The sequence below is a fragment of the Chiroxiphia lanceolata genome, chromosome Z (assembly GCF_009829145.1).
Source record: "Chiroxiphia lanceolata isolate bChiLan1 chromosome Z, bChiLan1.pri, whole genome shotgun sequence".
Lineage (NCBI taxonomy): Eukaryota > Metazoa > Chordata > Aves > Passeriformes > Pipridae > Chiroxiphia > Chiroxiphia lanceolata.
In genome coordinates, this window is record NC_045671.1 from 48,597,154 (window position 1) to 48,613,292 (window position 16,139).

The 16,139-nt window shown below is 37.1% G+C and overlaps 1 protein-coding gene across 16 annotated transcripts in view; it reads right to left on the reverse strand.

The window, feature by feature from the left end:
- Window positions 1–1,033: 1,033 nt before the first annotated feature.
- PAM (peptidylglycine alpha-amidating monooxygenase) overlaps window positions 1,034–16,139 on the reverse strand; it is a 123,278-nt gene continuing 108,172 nt past the window's right edge. For 4 of the 16 annotated variants that reach the window (XM_032675220.1, XM_032675224.1, XM_032675216.1 and 1 more), the window contains 10 exons: window positions 14,579–14,695; window positions 13,980–14,052; window positions 12,472–12,679; window positions 11,594–11,794; window positions 8,744–8,862; window positions 7,650–7,749; window positions 6,250–6,303; window positions 3,472–3,678; window positions 2,362–2,418; window positions 1,034–1,848 (listed from right to left, as the gene is read on the reverse strand). In XM_032675220.1, the coding sequence (XP_032531111.1) occupies window positions 1,667–1,848; window positions 2,362–2,418; window positions 3,472–3,678; window positions 6,250–6,303; window positions 7,650–7,749; window positions 8,744–8,862; window positions 11,594–11,794; window positions 12,472–12,679; window positions 13,980–14,052; window positions 14,579–14,695 (1,318 nt within the window). In that variant the 3' untranslated portion in view covers window positions 1,034–1,666. Of the gene's footprint in view, window positions 1,849–2,361; window positions 2,419–3,465; window positions 3,679–6,249; window positions 6,304–7,649; window positions 7,750–8,743; window positions 8,863–11,593; window positions 11,795–12,471; window positions 12,680–13,979; window positions 14,053–14,578; window positions 14,696–16,139 lie in introns of all 16 variants that reach the window. The other 12 variants (XM_032675223.1, XM_032675215.1, XM_032675219.1 and 9 more) reach the window with 6 other exon arrangements.

Sequence of the window (16,139 nt, forward strand, 5' to 3'; positions counted from 1 at the left end):
AGTGAGAAAGAAACAGACGGTTTTCGTTGCAACATTAGGAAAATAGAAATCAGCAGGAGAGAAAGCAGCTTAAGAGTATGCACTAAATACATTTCACATGAAGCTGAGCCTGTACTCCAGCATTTCAGAAGGCTATCGTGGAGATTTTGCTTGAAAAGAAACTAGCTCGTCAAGGATTTTAAGTTTTTTGTTCCAGAAAAAGGAGATTTATAGAATCTTGCTGGGGGAAGAAATCTTACCTTTCGCTACACTACCATTACCTTTATTCCTCCAAAACCACCACCACAAGGAACCTAATGCCTATTTTTCAATCCCAGCACCAGCAATAGCCTATTATAGCACCTGCAATGACGATAATGAAAACTGTTTCATAAAACCCTGTGGCAATTACAGCTGTGTACAGTCTGCACATAATAGAGGTTTAAAAGGACATTAATTATGCTCTGATCCTCAAAGTAGACTGATTAGTCATGGTGACGTACACAATGATTCACACTCCAGATGACTCATACGGACAGAGTAATTATGTAGCAGGACTTCCATAAGTCTCTCTTCTCTTTCTTCAAGGAGAGAGCTCATTACAGGGCTGAGGGTTCCTGTTGTATGAATGAAAAGGAAGTGTGGAGAAAAAAGAAAACCAGTACTTCCAATCAGGTAGTATTAGATGCCTACCCTGGCTAATTTGCATATTTAATTTGAGACACAGGTTTCCTCTTAGCTGTGACCATGTTTTATTAAGCAAATACCCTGCAGTTTTATTATACAAGTAAAATTCCTCTTTAAATGTTTAAGCTTGACTTTGTACATGTATGTTGATTATTAGTCTTAAGAAAAAAAACCAAAAAAACCAAACAAAAAAATCCCCCTGTGACATAGCAAAATATTTCTTCAGCTTCCATACAAAATAGCATTTTTTTTCTCTGCTGGTAGAACACATTAAAATTTTTACTCTATTAAGTGGCCTGTGTAACTTTTACAAAAGTTGGATACAAAAAAAAAAGTAAGCAAAAATTCCAATATACACTCCGACAGCTAATGCTCTGCGAATACTTTATTACACAAATTACATTCAGCTTCTCAAAATAGTGTTCTGACAGTGATACAATCTAAAAATAAGACATTCCAGAAACACATCAAGTTAGGAAGAAGAAAAAAATTAAATAGAGACTTTTTTCTTTCCTTCAATGCAATATAATGTTAGTGATTTTAAAAAAATAGAAGAAGACTTAGCAGCTTCATTTTCTTGTGGCACTGTATTTTCTCTGTACTGCAACAGGTTAAGGACGTTGAAGAGGAAAGGCACAAAACAGAAATGGCAACTGAATAATTACGGGAAAACTATTTTGATGAAGCAGATAGTAAGACTTATTTACAAGATCCCCATATTTGATGATAAAATACTACTGCTTTAAATCAGTCTTGTAATTAGAAGACTTTGCTTTATTAAGATGTTCACATAAAAACCAACGGCACTGATATGGAACTTCCATACACTCCTCCACTTAAAAAACATAACCAAACCAAACAAAACTTAAAGGAACCAGTGTACAGCCCCACAGAGACTAGAACAGTTTACAATTAAATACACAAAATCTTAAACGTGCTTAAGGGAAAAGGAATCTGACATTCTGGGTTGATTGTATAATGGAGAACTCAAAGGCTGGTTTCAGGATGATGAAGGTGCTGGTGGGGGTGGAGATGCTGAACACTCTTCCTCAGAATCTGTGCCATCATCTTCATCTTTCTCTTGATCACTCCCCTCTGTGCTCAGTCGGTCAAACCCTTTTCGGCTGTAGCCTTTGTGGCTTGCAAAGAAGTTCCCAAGGTTAATGCCACCACCACCTTTCCCTGTGGAAAGGAAAGGCTTTATTGCAAGGTTTGTAGGAGGGTAATAAAAATCTATCTACTAATTTAACAGTATAGTGGTGGCCTTCCAGAAACTGTTTTTAAAGATCAGCACGTGATCCACAAACACTAAGTATATATATCATGACAGAAGAAGGAAATTCATATTTGAAGTAGAAGTTTCAAACTATTTTTTTCAGCATCCATTGTTTCATTAAGTCTTTACAGAGACTATAGGTGTTCCTACTTGTTTGCCCATAGTCTCAAAATGCTTAATTCAATTCACCAGATCCATGACTACTTATTATAGCCACCTCCTTCCCACTGCTAGTGACACATTTTCTTTGGTAGATAATGACAGATTAAAGGTGTTGTAAAAGACATTTCCAAAACACACCTGACCTTTGCCCACAATCCTTCCTCTGAGAAAGTTCCACCAAATCTGTTATTCAACATGAATACAGAAAATAGCCTCCAGTTACTGCATTTTAAAAGATCTCCAGTGACGAGACTTACCTCTGAGTCTGCCTAAAATTCTGCCTGAACTTGAATCAAGTTTGTGTTCCTCATCAGCTGAAAAATAAGGTAAATTTAAAAAATAAGCTAAACTCCCCAACATACTATGATTAAATAATTATTTTCTGATACGAAGCACAGACATTCAAACAAATCAATCAACAACTCTGAGAAGCCAGTAGTGGCAGTATTGCAGTAGTCTAGAGTGTTAGCATATTTGATATGCTATTTAGCACAACTGATATGCTAAATATCTTTGAATACAATGAGTCAGGAAGCTGCACGCTGAAATTTTCAAATAAAATACATGAAATTCAGTTGCACAGCCTTGTTAGATTGCTGAATTATTGCTGAATTGTCTACTCTGTCATAGTAGGTCCTGACCAGCGGCAGAACTGTGTTATTTGTCTCTTCCATGTACATTTTCTTCTCTGGATGAGACTGTCTTGATAAAACAATTTTGTGATACAAAATAAGAAGCATAGTGATAAAACTTCTATTCCAATTTGCCAATTTATGAAAAATAATGTTACTTTACAGTATGAATTAAGAACAAATTTACACTGCTTATAAGTACCAATTAAAGCTGTGGGAGCAATGGATGAAAGTGCACTATGGAAATATGTCTGACTTACAAAGTGTACTAGGAGGTAGTGAACAATAATATATAATCTCTTGTAAATGTTATCTGTTTGCATTTTGCTTATACCTCTGTAATACCTACAGAGTCTTTTGTTCTCAGCAATTTCAAGATCCCACACTAGAAAATCAAACTATGCTCAGGTATTAATATTTATGTATTCTAGACAATATAACAGGAATACATGCGCTCAGGTGTTTCTGAGATAACAATTTTGGGCTGGACACCAATTATAGATTTTGATATATGTTCTGAAGAAGTGGTGGCTTGAGATGCACTACTAAAGGCACAGGGGGATGCACGTGTTGTGTGCACATGATTCTTAGCTCACATGCAACACCGCTGCAGCTGTTTAGGAGGACAAAGGGACAGTAAGATTCTCTCTTTGCACTGTCATCCCTCAGCGTTCAGCAAATGTTTTGAACTGGAATAATAAAAGCCTATTCTCTAAAACAGTTACTCACAGTTACCTCCATAGACAGTTGTCTTCCTCCACCGAATAAATATTAAAATTGCCAGCAGGACAACAACAGGGATAATTAGAAGAGTTGTAATAAGGACAAAGGAAACTCCAGTGCTGCTGGCCTGTTGGACCAAGGGTTGTTTATCTGCATCCTTTAGAGAGTGTGTTGATTCTGGCTTGTTTTTCAGTCTTGCTTCTGCAACTGCTTCTGATTCTTTAAAAAGAAAGCAATTTCTGTATGTAACCCATATGCATCAAGCTACACAGAATAAGGCATTATAGGAAAGATCAAGCTAGTTGAGTAAGTGTTGAGTAACAAGGAAACAAAAGACAAAACCTTACAGAGACATTTTTGGCTCTTGCTCTTGTTATCCCAAATATATGGCAGGGAGAGTCTGAATGATACCTCTCACTAGCAAAGATTCCCTCCCCTCTTCTCAAGTGGGGAAAGGAGAGGTGTCAGAGACAGTTTTGTCTTAAAAAGCATCCATCATTTAAAATACAAGAAATCCCTCCAAAGATCTACTTTTGAAATAGGTGTGTGGTGTAGTATCAATTAAATATCTCCTTTTGATAATAACACTTCCATAAAAAATATGGAAAGCTAGTATATAGAGAACGGAAAAGTTTAAAGTTCTTTTTAATAAAACTGTGTCAAAGGGTTAAATTTTCACCACTGTTACATCTCATGAAAGAACTTTGGTTCTGTAAATCTGGAGAGCTCTTGAACACTGCATCCAGTCATTCCTGACTAATTTGTTAACTCTCCACCTACAAGGAGAAAAACTATCTCAGAAAAAACCTTTATGCTGTTTTATGTGTGTATCACATGCTTTGTGATAACTTTTAGCGAGCAAAACTGCCCAGCTATATATTTTGATGTTGGACTGAACAGCATGTCTTAACAAGCAGCTGCATCACAAACACACTCTGAATCAAATCTGTTTTGATTCTGTATCAAAATTAAAATGAAGTTCTATTTTGAAAGAATAGCAAAAGCTTCAATTTACACTCAACATCAATACAACTAGAACAATATCACTGTTATTACAAGTACCAGGATAACAATGATACAGTGGAAACACACTGTCTGTTTAAGTAGTAGTTACAGCCAAGGAAAATTTTCCTCCACCATCGTGGGCAAATCTATGGTTCTCCACATATTTTCCCCCATGTCACAGCAGTACAAGCATTAGTGACAGTCTGTCAACCAGGATGCTGTGAGAGTGCAGGCCACTCCTGCCCATTTATTAAGCAGAGGCTGCCACAAAGTCCATTGGCTCTTTTCTTCCAGTGGAGTTGAAAGATGTTAATTTCAGTCTGCCTACTCTAATCAGTTTTAGAGTTTGTAACTTAAAACCTTTTTCTCACCCTGGTGATAATATTGTATTTTTAATCTGCGACATTAGGAGGGTCAGCTAAAGAAGGCCAAAAAAGCATTAATATATCCCTGCATATACACCGTGCTGTAATGCCAGCACTTCCCTCTTGAGTGCTTCAGATGGGCTCATGTACCAACAGAGATAAAATAAAAGATTAACAGTTTTGGCAGTAAAGATTTCATTGTTTCATAATGTTAGCCTTCCTGATTCTACTTTCCCAGGCAACTATCAGCAAGACAAGAGGGCGTGGTCTCAAGTTGTGCCAGGGGAGGTTTAGGTTAGATATGAGAAAGAATTTCTTTACAGAGAGGGTGGTCAGACATAGGAGTGGGCTGCCCAGGGAAGTAGTGGATTCTCCATCCCTGGAGATTTTTAAGAAGAGACTGGATGTGGCACTTAGTGCCATGGTCTAGGAACTGCAGCGGTAGTGCATCAAGGGTTGGACTTGATGATCTCGGAGGTCCCTTCCAACCCAGCTGATTCTATGATTCTATGATTTATTCTATATGCTTTCAATTAGCAATTGTGATATTTTGGTACCTTCCTCTGTCCGCATATATGTGGCTAAAGCAAACTACACAAGCTCTGAATTTAACCAAAGAAAACCAGTTAAGAACATACGAACATTCTATAAAAGCTTTTATAAATAGTACCATAGCCTGGTACTCGTTTTCTGAAAGGCAAATGAACTTTTCCCTTTCAACATAAAAGACCTATGTGACAGAATACAAATGGTTGAAATTACTTTTCCTCTACGTGAATTGCTATTTTACTTTTGTATTTCTTTATCTCCTTATATAGTTTCTACATGGTTTTCTTTTCATTTTTCTTCTTTGTTTTTTTTCTTTTTCTTAGTTTTCATGCAGATACATTAAGAAAAAAGAATAGTAAATCTATGATAACAAATCTAAATAGAAAAAATGGTATTTCTTGACTTATGGTGTGACTGGTAAGGCTATGTACTGAAAGACTATACAAAAAGATAAACCAATTGTCACTTCAAATAACCCTTTTTTGGTGGTTAAGGGTTGTGGAGCAGGGGGGGAGGGTGATGGGGAGTAACTATCACGGTTATATTTCAGAGTTATTTCTGCATCTAAGGGAGTTTCCATAGATACCAATCTGGACCATACCAGATGGTGGTATGGAATTAATCCACCAGTTAAATTTTTATCTTAGTATCTGTGAAGCACTTGTCATCACCAAAAATGAAATGTTTAGATTGGCTGTAAAATGGCAGCTACCAGGTAACACTGTTACAAGCTGCTTTCCAGAGCCTCCTATGCCAACTCATGAAAATGAAACAGTCAAACAGTTAGCATTTTTCCCCTCCAACTTGGCAGAAGCAGCCCTAGTCTCTGTGAACACACTCATTCCTTCATTTCATTATGAATCAGACTAACCTTTTATTTCCTGTACCTCAATACCAGCCTTTTTAACTGACCGATGTTCCACTTCTGTAAAACAAAATCATTCTTCAGGACAACTGACATTTCAGAAGGACAGTCAGTGACATTTTCCTGCTAGCCTTCTCAAAGGTACAGCACAATCCTACATTAAACAATCCCATCAGCACCAAGGAGAGTCAATATAAACCATTCAATAGCTCACAAGCCAGGGGAAAAGAAGAAAGACCTTGATTCATGAAAGGTGCTTGCAATAATCAACTCATGCACCACAGAGACATTTTATGGGTATGTCTAAAGGTTCAGGGATTTCCACAAAAATAAAACTGTTCATTATAATCAAAATCACAATGGATTAAAGGCTGGTTGAATTCAGGTTTCTTAGCTACTTCAGTTTTATACTACAGAAAAACTAAAAAGAAAATTATATACAAGGACTTCTCTCATCAAACCTGTAATACTTCCATGATTTTTTTATTCTCATGTTTCTCTGAATAAAAGCCTAGGAGCGTTCTTGTTCAGTTTACTAGATGTGGAAAAAACAACATCCAGTCAGAATTACAGTTTATCTGGTCCAGTCTCCTGTTATTAAGTGCCGTTGATACCAGATGCCCCAAAGGAAAATCCATGAATTATAAACAGACAAATACGGAATAACTAGCTTAGTCATTTATAGCAGCAGACTCATATTGGATGACTAACATCCTGAAGCCTAAGGCTTTATCTATCTCATACATTTTTTTATCCCATATAATGTAGCAGTGGATTATATTTTTATTCCTGTAAAACATACAACCCCTCTCTGAATTCTACTAAATTGATGTCTGACTAATCAGGTCCCTCTCCCTGAAGTCAGGCTGTTTGCCTTAGGGGTTACTAGATTAACACTGGTAAATGTTTCTTCTGTGTGGAAATAGGACTTCAAATTATACTAGAATAATTTTCTAATGATAAGTACTCCCAATGAAATGAATATAAACTTTAAGTTGACTTGTGTCTTCACTTCATCCCCTGGGAGTTTTCTGTATGATAACCTCAAAGGAAGCAGTTGAACTCTAAGCAAATGATACACTGAAATTACCAAAATATTTTTGTTTAAGCAGGTACCGACATGACAAGGGATAGATCTAGCATGAGGCAAATGCATTTTAATCCCTTCTGTGACAAACAAACCCATGTGTTCGGGACTCTTCTTTGTCAGACCATTCAGCAATGCTGAAGGATGGTCTTCTAATGAAAACTGAGCAGCAGCACACAACGTCTGCAGGAAGAGTCTGCAGTGTAACTAAATCACTGTCACTAAGCCACTAGGTTCTTGGCCAGTGACACCAGGTAAGTGGTACTGACCCGAAGATACAAAATGTGAAGCTGTGACATTAAGAACAAAAAGAACATACTTTCTGTGGATGCAAACTTCCACACGGCTCTGGCATGAACATCTCCAACGAACACTGTTCTGTCTTCTGAAGCAACAATATCATGTGGCATCTCAAAGCTCTGTGAAGACAAGCAGTCACAGGTCACCCATAAGTGTCTACATGCTCATGAGGTCTCCTTAACCCTGAACTTGAGACTGGTCATATTCATCCTTCCTTGGACTGGAAAATGCAGCAGGTGCTGGTGTGGAGGCCTAACATATGTGAAAGGAGAGGGATTCCATTCCTACTGAATGTTTGCCTTCTCCAGGGATAAAGACATGGAGATTATTTGATGTACTAATGCTAAAAAAATTTCTATTTTAATAATATTTCTATTCATAATATTGCACTCAATTTTATCCTGTGACATACACATTTTCAAAAATAATCTTGGTTTGAAGCCCAAATATTTAGTTTTTCTTGGAGTTTATATGCAACACAGCTATTTGCTACATACTCAGAAAAAATAACTCTCAGTAATATAATTTAAAACTGAACCGCAAATAAAGAGTGTACATGTTACCCACAAGTGGGAATATTAACATTCATTCTTTAGTCTAAGAGCATATATGAAAATGGGATTAAAAAAACCCCATAATTTTTATGTACAATATCGTATGAAGGATATTTAGCCTTAACTTCCACACTAGTATTCTTTAAAAAAGGGATGTAACCATATAGTTGCATATTAACACTGCTTAGGAATATGCTCTACTTTTTGACAAATTACTAGCATCTAAATATATGTGTATTTCAATTCCTTCATTATTCTCTTAAATTAGCTTTTAAGAATGTCTGGAAGCAATTAAGTAGGCTTATTCTGACTGAAGGCATTATCTGTAGGAATCATCTTGAGGGTATAAAATTTTCAAATGTATACCACATGTAGAAACTAAGACCCAAAACTCTACTGTCTTTATTAAATTAGTATTATAAAGAATTCCATTTGAATACCTTATATTATAAAACACCTTATTTCCTGCAGTAGTCTTATGAAAGTTGGAAAAGTAGGATGTTACCAACGTTCTCATATATATAACTATATGCAACAGGCACTCTGTGTAATACTCTACCTTTCTAAGTGGAATGAAAAAATCAATTATTTCTCCAGTAGAGAAGTTCATCACAAATCCTTGCACTGGTTCTGCCTCTCCAGGATAAGGCATTCCATTAACTGCGAAGAGGAGACCACCTGCAACAACATACACTTGCCTTAGAACCCACATGCAGCAAACTGCAGTGAAGATGAACTGTAATAGTTTAGATGAAAAAAAGTCTCTCTAAGAGACAGAAAAGTAACTCAACAGGAAACTAAACCGGCAGAGGAAAGACAAGTGAGGTATAACACTTGAAAGTCTGCCACTTAAGAGATGTACATTTAGTCCAAACGAGAAGAATAAGCAAAGTAAAATTTTACAGATTGGTTAAATGTACAAGGAATGTGAAAGTGTTAAAAATTAATTTGAAGAATACTTTGCTAAGGATGGTTGATCTGATAGGCAGAAGTTCTTTCAATGCATCAAGAGCAGAAAGTCAGCTTGGGAATCACTGGGACCACAAGAAGAAAAGGTGTGAAAGGGGGACTCGGGGATTAGAGGCCTGTGGCAAAGAAGCTGGTTTCCGCAGATTTTTTTCTGTTTAATATGTTGGGAAGATTATGACACTCATTTTATTTCCTAGCAAAGAGGTCAGAGGAGCCAGCTCAACTGGAAGGATATATGCAAAAGGTATTAGACAAGTTGGAGGTTAATAATTCACCAGGTTTAGATGGCATTCACTCAAATTCAGAAAGAAGCCAAATGGGAAATCACAGACCTTAGGACAAGTTAAGTAAACCAGCACTGCAAACAGCTATTCCTCCAGAAGACTAAAAGAATGCTGAATTAATGCTCACCTACAAGAAGGACTCAAAAGGGTGCCTGTTAACACATGTTAACAATTCTGGCTTCCATCTCCAGTAAGATGGTAGAATCCATAAAGAAGAGTAAGACACGGGCAAGTGTGGCCTGTCAGAAACAAGCTCGTAGAGCTTCTCTAAGGATTATGCCTCAGCTCCGAACAGGGAGAAAAAGCACAGCGCTAAAGCAGATTCTGCAGTCACACTTGGATTTTCAGAAAACACTTGGCAAGGTAGTGCATGAGGTTATTAATGAATGTGAGTTATCACAGGGCTGAATGAAAGATCCATTAATGAACAGGAAGCAAAGAACAGAGCTTACAGGCAGAGCTCATATAATTCTTCAGGACAGAGAAGTCTGAATAGTGTGATTTTGCAGGGATCACAGTCAGAAACAATTTTATTCAATAGTCTTTTTCAGTGACCAGAAAAATGGGATGAACAATGAAATCAACCAGTCTGAGGAAGATACTGAGTTCTGCAGAGTAGTCAAAAGCTTGATGATGCTGAGAAAGTCTGGAAAGAGTTTTTATAAGTGAGTTGTCAAACAAGGGGCAGAAGAGCTTCAGCAAAGACAAGTATGAAGTGATTCTTTTGCAAAAAAGTAATTTAAATCATGCCTATCTGATGTTTCAGCTTGGAACTGGCAGCTACAGCTCAGAAGAGACATCTCCAAGCCACTACTGAAACATTTCTCAAATCTCTGGCTCCACATACGGTGTCAGCCAAAATTTCAATAGAATGTCTGACATCCTGAGAAAGAAAATTAGGAATGGAAGGGACAGTTGTGCCGCTATGCAAAAACTCAGCATGCCCACATCTTGAGTACTGAGTGTTATCTTGCATCTCAAGGAGGTCCCAATGAAGCTGAAGATGCAAGAAGAGAAAGGCAACTACAATACTCAAGGGGCTGAAGCAATTAAATGGCTTATGAGGAGGGACCAAGGTGGGATGGGGTTCTTCGATTTGAAGAGGATAAGTCAAGTTGAAGAGGCATCAGATTTGGTGAGTGTGGAACTGTTATTCAACTCCCAAATACTGGGACTGAGAAGCACTCAATGAAACTAGGTCACTTTTTCATATTAAAAAAATAAAGTAGGTAATGAACTTCTGGAGCCTGTAACCACAGGAGGCCAATGAGCCAGACAGTACAAGTCAGTTCAAAATGGGATTAAGAAAACTCATGGACAATAGCTCTATAGAAAGATACTATGAAGACAAAGTCAGAGTCTACGTCCTAACACTGCTAAATAAAGGGCTTGTGGATGCACGCTGAGTAGGAGAGGAATGGACCACAAAATGCAGCCAGGTTTACACATCCTCCTCAGAATGCCTCTTTTGCTCCCACCATCAGAGACAGAGCCAGGGGTATCAAGTATCTCCTCTAGCACAGTATTTTTTTACATTCTTGGCAGATGCAAAAGAGATAACCCTGATATTAAAGGAATAAACCTCTGAGGAATCAGGAGCCAGACATGCCAAAATTTTTTATCCAGTTTTTAACATTTACATTACTTTTAGAATCAGTATTAAAATCTAATCTCAAAACTTAATACAGTAATTGTAATCTAAACTGTGATATTAAACCTACAATTTTTTCAAACTGTTTGCTTTCAGTTTTTCTGAAACCCAAACCCTTTCCTGGTAATTTGGAACATTTTAATTTTTCTTCTCTTCAATGGAGTTTGAAATGAATATTTTAAAATGTTATTGTTAGTAATAATATGCTATTATTAACTAATTGACTGTGCAGTCACCAGGAACCAACAAGATCATCTGTTTGTTGACATCACATTTAGGGAGTCTAATCAGTCATTTCTCAGAAGCAGAGATTATATGCAAGCTTCCCCCATCTGCAAGTAGGAAAACAGGTAGTTCTCAAATTTTCCATTGCATCAGGTCTAATTTGAAAGAGAATTAATATCTGCCCTAAGATAACATGACAGTACTGTTCATGAAATAACACTGAAACACTCTGACATCCTGGCACAGGAAATACTTGAAATCTGAAGAACAGGAAGATTACCTGGAACATATGAAACTGCAAACAACTCTCTTCCAAACGATTTGTGTTTGATCTCTCTTGTGAACTCCCCGGTCTCTAATCTGAAGCACTGAATTCGACCATTTTCCCGGTCTGCAACGCACAGCTGACTGAAGTCAGGGATCAGGGCTAAGCTGTGGGGGATATGAAACTGTCCAGGTCTCGATCTGCCTAGAAAAGACTCTGCAATACAAAAGATCCAGGTTTGTGTTAAAGTATGCACTGAAATGATCAATTTTCCTTAGAAACAGCAGAATGACAAATAAGGCAATATAGCACCAGGAAAAGACCAAGGTCAGCTTGCTTTCTTCTCCAGCACTTTTACTGTTTTAGGTAGATAAATCATGGTAGCCTACTGCAGTTTCTTTGTAAATCCTGAATTTATGAATTTGCTATTTCTCTATAATATTCAACATAGTTTAATGCCTGATACATAAATCTGAGTCAGGCAGAAATGTAATTATTCATAAAACTTAAAATAGATGGAATCATGGCATAAATCTTGAAAAAATGATAAAGGCTTATATTATTTTATTAAATGTTTAAGAAAAAAAATTACTTTTGTGAAAGTCAGACCTTTTTCTTGATAAAATAGGACATGCCAGTGCTCATACTGAAAGCAAGCTAAAAAATTCCCACTTCTTAATCTCAGTAAATATATAACTACTAAAAGTAGCTGTATGAAGAGCCGAGAGAAAATCTGAATGCAATGACACGGCTGAAATTCAGGTGAGGCCTGGAAGGTATTTCAGTAATAGAAATTTGTTAAAAAAATTAACAGTAACATCAGCAATCTTGTGATTCATGATGAGTTTGTGGTAACAGCAGTATGGGTAAAGCGTCAAGAGCTCTGACTGTACCTTCTCCCCACTGCATCACGTACAGTCCATCTGGAGAGAACTGAATAATTCGGCTGTTACAGTAGCCATCAGAGACATAAATGCTGCCAGTGATTGGATCCACGACCACATCAGTTGGTTGGCAGAAATGATTTTTGTCACTTCCCGGTTGCAAAGCCACTCCCAAGGTCAGTAATGGTTCTTTGCCTTCTGTTCCCAGTTTGAAAACCTTTTTTTTTTTTCAGACAACAGGAAAAGAGAAGAGGTTTCAGTTATGGTAGGTGAAATCTAAGAGGGATGACTCTCTAGGGAAAAATATCTATCACTGTGTATAAAGTAAATTTATATACCAAACATAATCTTAATATATTGACTATAATATATATTACCAGTTTGTCAATAGTGTGGATTCTAGAAAATTTCTGCTTAAAATATAATTCTCCTGTCATTACAAAGTAAATGAGCTAGTTTCACATTCTACTTTTAAGTACATCAATAAGCAAAAGATGCAGCAGAAAAACCCAGAGGTGTCTTTACAGGCTTGAGAGGGGCCCATGTGAACCTTGTGAAGTTCTATGACACCAAATGCAATGTCCTGCACCTGTGCTGGGGCAGTCCCAACCAAAAATACAGGCTGGGTAGAGAATGGATTGAGAGCAGCCCTGAAGAGAAGGTGTTGGTTGGCCAGAAACTCAACGCAAGTTAGCAGTGTGCACTTGCAGCCCAGAAAGGCAACTATGTCCTGGGCTGCATCCAAAGCACTGTGGGCAGCAGGTCAAGGGAGGGGATTCTCCCTCTCTACTCTGCTCTGGTGAGACCCCATCTGCAGTGCTGCATCCAGCTCTGGGGCCCCAACAGAAAAAGCACATAGATCTGTTGGAGCAGGTCCAGATGAAGCCACAAAGATGATCAGAGCGATGGAGCACCTCTTGTATAAGGACAGGCTGAGTTAGGGCTGTTCAGCCTGGAGAAGAGAAAGCTTCGGGAAGACTTTATAGCACCTGCCAGTACTTAAAGGGGCTCCTTCCACTATACTTCAAAGAGACCTGGAAAGGGACTTTTCACAAGGACATATAGGGACAGGAGAAGGGGGAATGGCTTTAAAATGAAAGAGAGCAGATTTAGATTGGATATCATGAAGAAATTCTTTACTGTGAGGGTGGTGAGGCACTGGAACAGGCTGCCCAGAGAAGCTGTGGATATCCCATCCCAGAAGGTGTTCAAGGACAGGTTGGATGGGGTTTTGAGCAACCCGGTCTACTGGATGGTGTGGGTGGAATGAGGTGAACTTTAAGGTCCCTTCTACCCAGGCCATTCTATGATTCTATGATTTCTACATTCTATGTCCATGTAACAAATTATTCAACAGGACAATATTCCATGAAGCGCACAGGGGTGAATTTCTGCAGGCATATTCTAATGTTATTCTTAACAAGCTTAGATAAGCAATTTATGCTAAATCTCTAGGAAAACAAAAACACTTTTTTGTGAAATATTAAGGTCCTGGTACTAAAGTTTCAGACACATACCTGATGAAGGGCTACATCAGTGACCCAGTAGTTACCATTTTTATCTATACTCAAACCATGTGGTAAATAAAATCTGCAAATGCAAATATAGAAGAAACAAATATAGAAGAACAAAGTTAAAATCATTTTTATGGAAGAAAATTATACAGATAAGAAGATTTCACTTTTTACCTACAGATCAAAAAATGCTGTATAAAATAACTACAGTTAATATTTAATGAAAAATACAGCTCTACAGGATAGAATTTTCTTGACAAGAGCGTCTCAGCTTGAAATTCAGTTGATTTCTAGCATCTCACTCATGCTACCTCGGCATCTGTGAGGACAATGTACAATACTCATGAGCTCGGCTTTCTGTTCATCTGGCTGGTAGATTAAATTGTATGAATTACTAGAAAGAAGAGGTAGTAAAGGTGGGATATTACTTCTATTAGTTGTTTATTTTATATTCATTCATTCATTTATTTATTTAAATAAACTCAGAGGCTATAATTGTACAATGTAATATAAACCACATGAAAATGGGTTTAGGAACTCTTTGGTGTAAAATATACAGAAATATTAGTTCAATTAATAAAAGCAAAAAAACCCAAACTTACAAACTTTTGCCTGTGGAATGGAGCAGTTTTGCATTACTTGGATTCAGCACAAGAATCGTGTTCTGTTCAATTGGTCCAAGACCTCTTTGTTGATAAACAAATTTGCTGTCAAAAGAACTTCACAAAAACAGTGGAATAGAAAACCAGCATTAGGAAAATATACATACAACTTATGAAAGTCGAGTTTTGTAGTTCAATTCCAGTGGGGGGTTATTGGATTGGTTTTTTCTTTAGATATAAGCCTTATTACATCATTGTATGATTGCGAGAGTTAATAGCATTGTATGTCTGCATTTCCTACTGAGGTTACGACTTCCAAACTAAAGGAGCACTGAATCAACACAGCAAGAATTAAGAAAATCAACAATTAAAACTCCTCTTTTTTTTTCTCTGATTCTTTGCCGTGGCAAACATGAAATGGAAAATCCAACCATGTAGCCTAAGAAAAAAAATATAACTCATGACCAAGGCATAAGTGCCAGTAAAACCAGGTATACTTTGTGCCATCTAAGGCAATGTTTGTGTGGTTTTTTCCTTTTTCTCTTTTCAAACACAGTTCAATATTTTGTTAGAGCTTCCTAGTACAAGATTCAGGTCTTATGGTTTTTATCCTTCTCTGAGTATGCTTACAGAAGATTATAGGATATGATGTGTATTTCTCCTACCCCAACAACACTACACTCAATTTTCAGGGTACCTGGAAAATATTAATAAACAACATTTAAGCATGTCACTATTTCAGACATAAGGAACCAGGACTAACTTTCCAGAAGACATTTACTAGGCACAAAAGTATCATACTTCCAAAAATATAGTTTCTGTACCCTTACAGAGAAGTTGGCTATTACTCTAACCTGTTAGAAAATACGTTCAGAGTTTAGTGAAGGTAAACAGAGTGTAAAATATGTTGAACAAAATTTAAGTCTAAATATTAGAAAATGGTATTTGACTGTGGATGACAAATGCATGAATACAAGACATACTTCCCACTCCCACCTTGTATTTTTAAATCCATTTGTTAATCTCAAGAGAAATCCAGCTATGATTGATGCTACACGGTAAACAAGAATATACTTTGTAGTCACAGAGAAGCCTATGAATAAAGCTATTAAAATGATATATTGTACAGTTCTAGCAGCTTCACATTTCCATAGCATTAAATATTTATATGTCTAGAATTTTTAATGTGGAAAAGCAATATTGGCTTCATATATAACCAGACAAATCTATGACACGATGTGTTTAAGCTTGTGCATAGGCCATGATTAAAAAATAATATTTAGATATTGCCATTACTTATTGCAACTATTTGTAACTATTTAATTTCTGGCAGAAACCACTTCTGATAGAATCCGTTTTTACTACAAATGGTTAAGCCCAAGGTGAGTTACTAAAACTCTCTATGACTTCTCCTAAACACTCTGCCATCATGCTATAGGGAGACATTGGATTAATGGTACTGGCATACAATGGCCTACTGGTGTGTACCTGCTTGTTTGATGACAATTGTTTTATTCTTTACCATCAATGACAGTAATCTGCCATAACAAGTTCTCTCGGT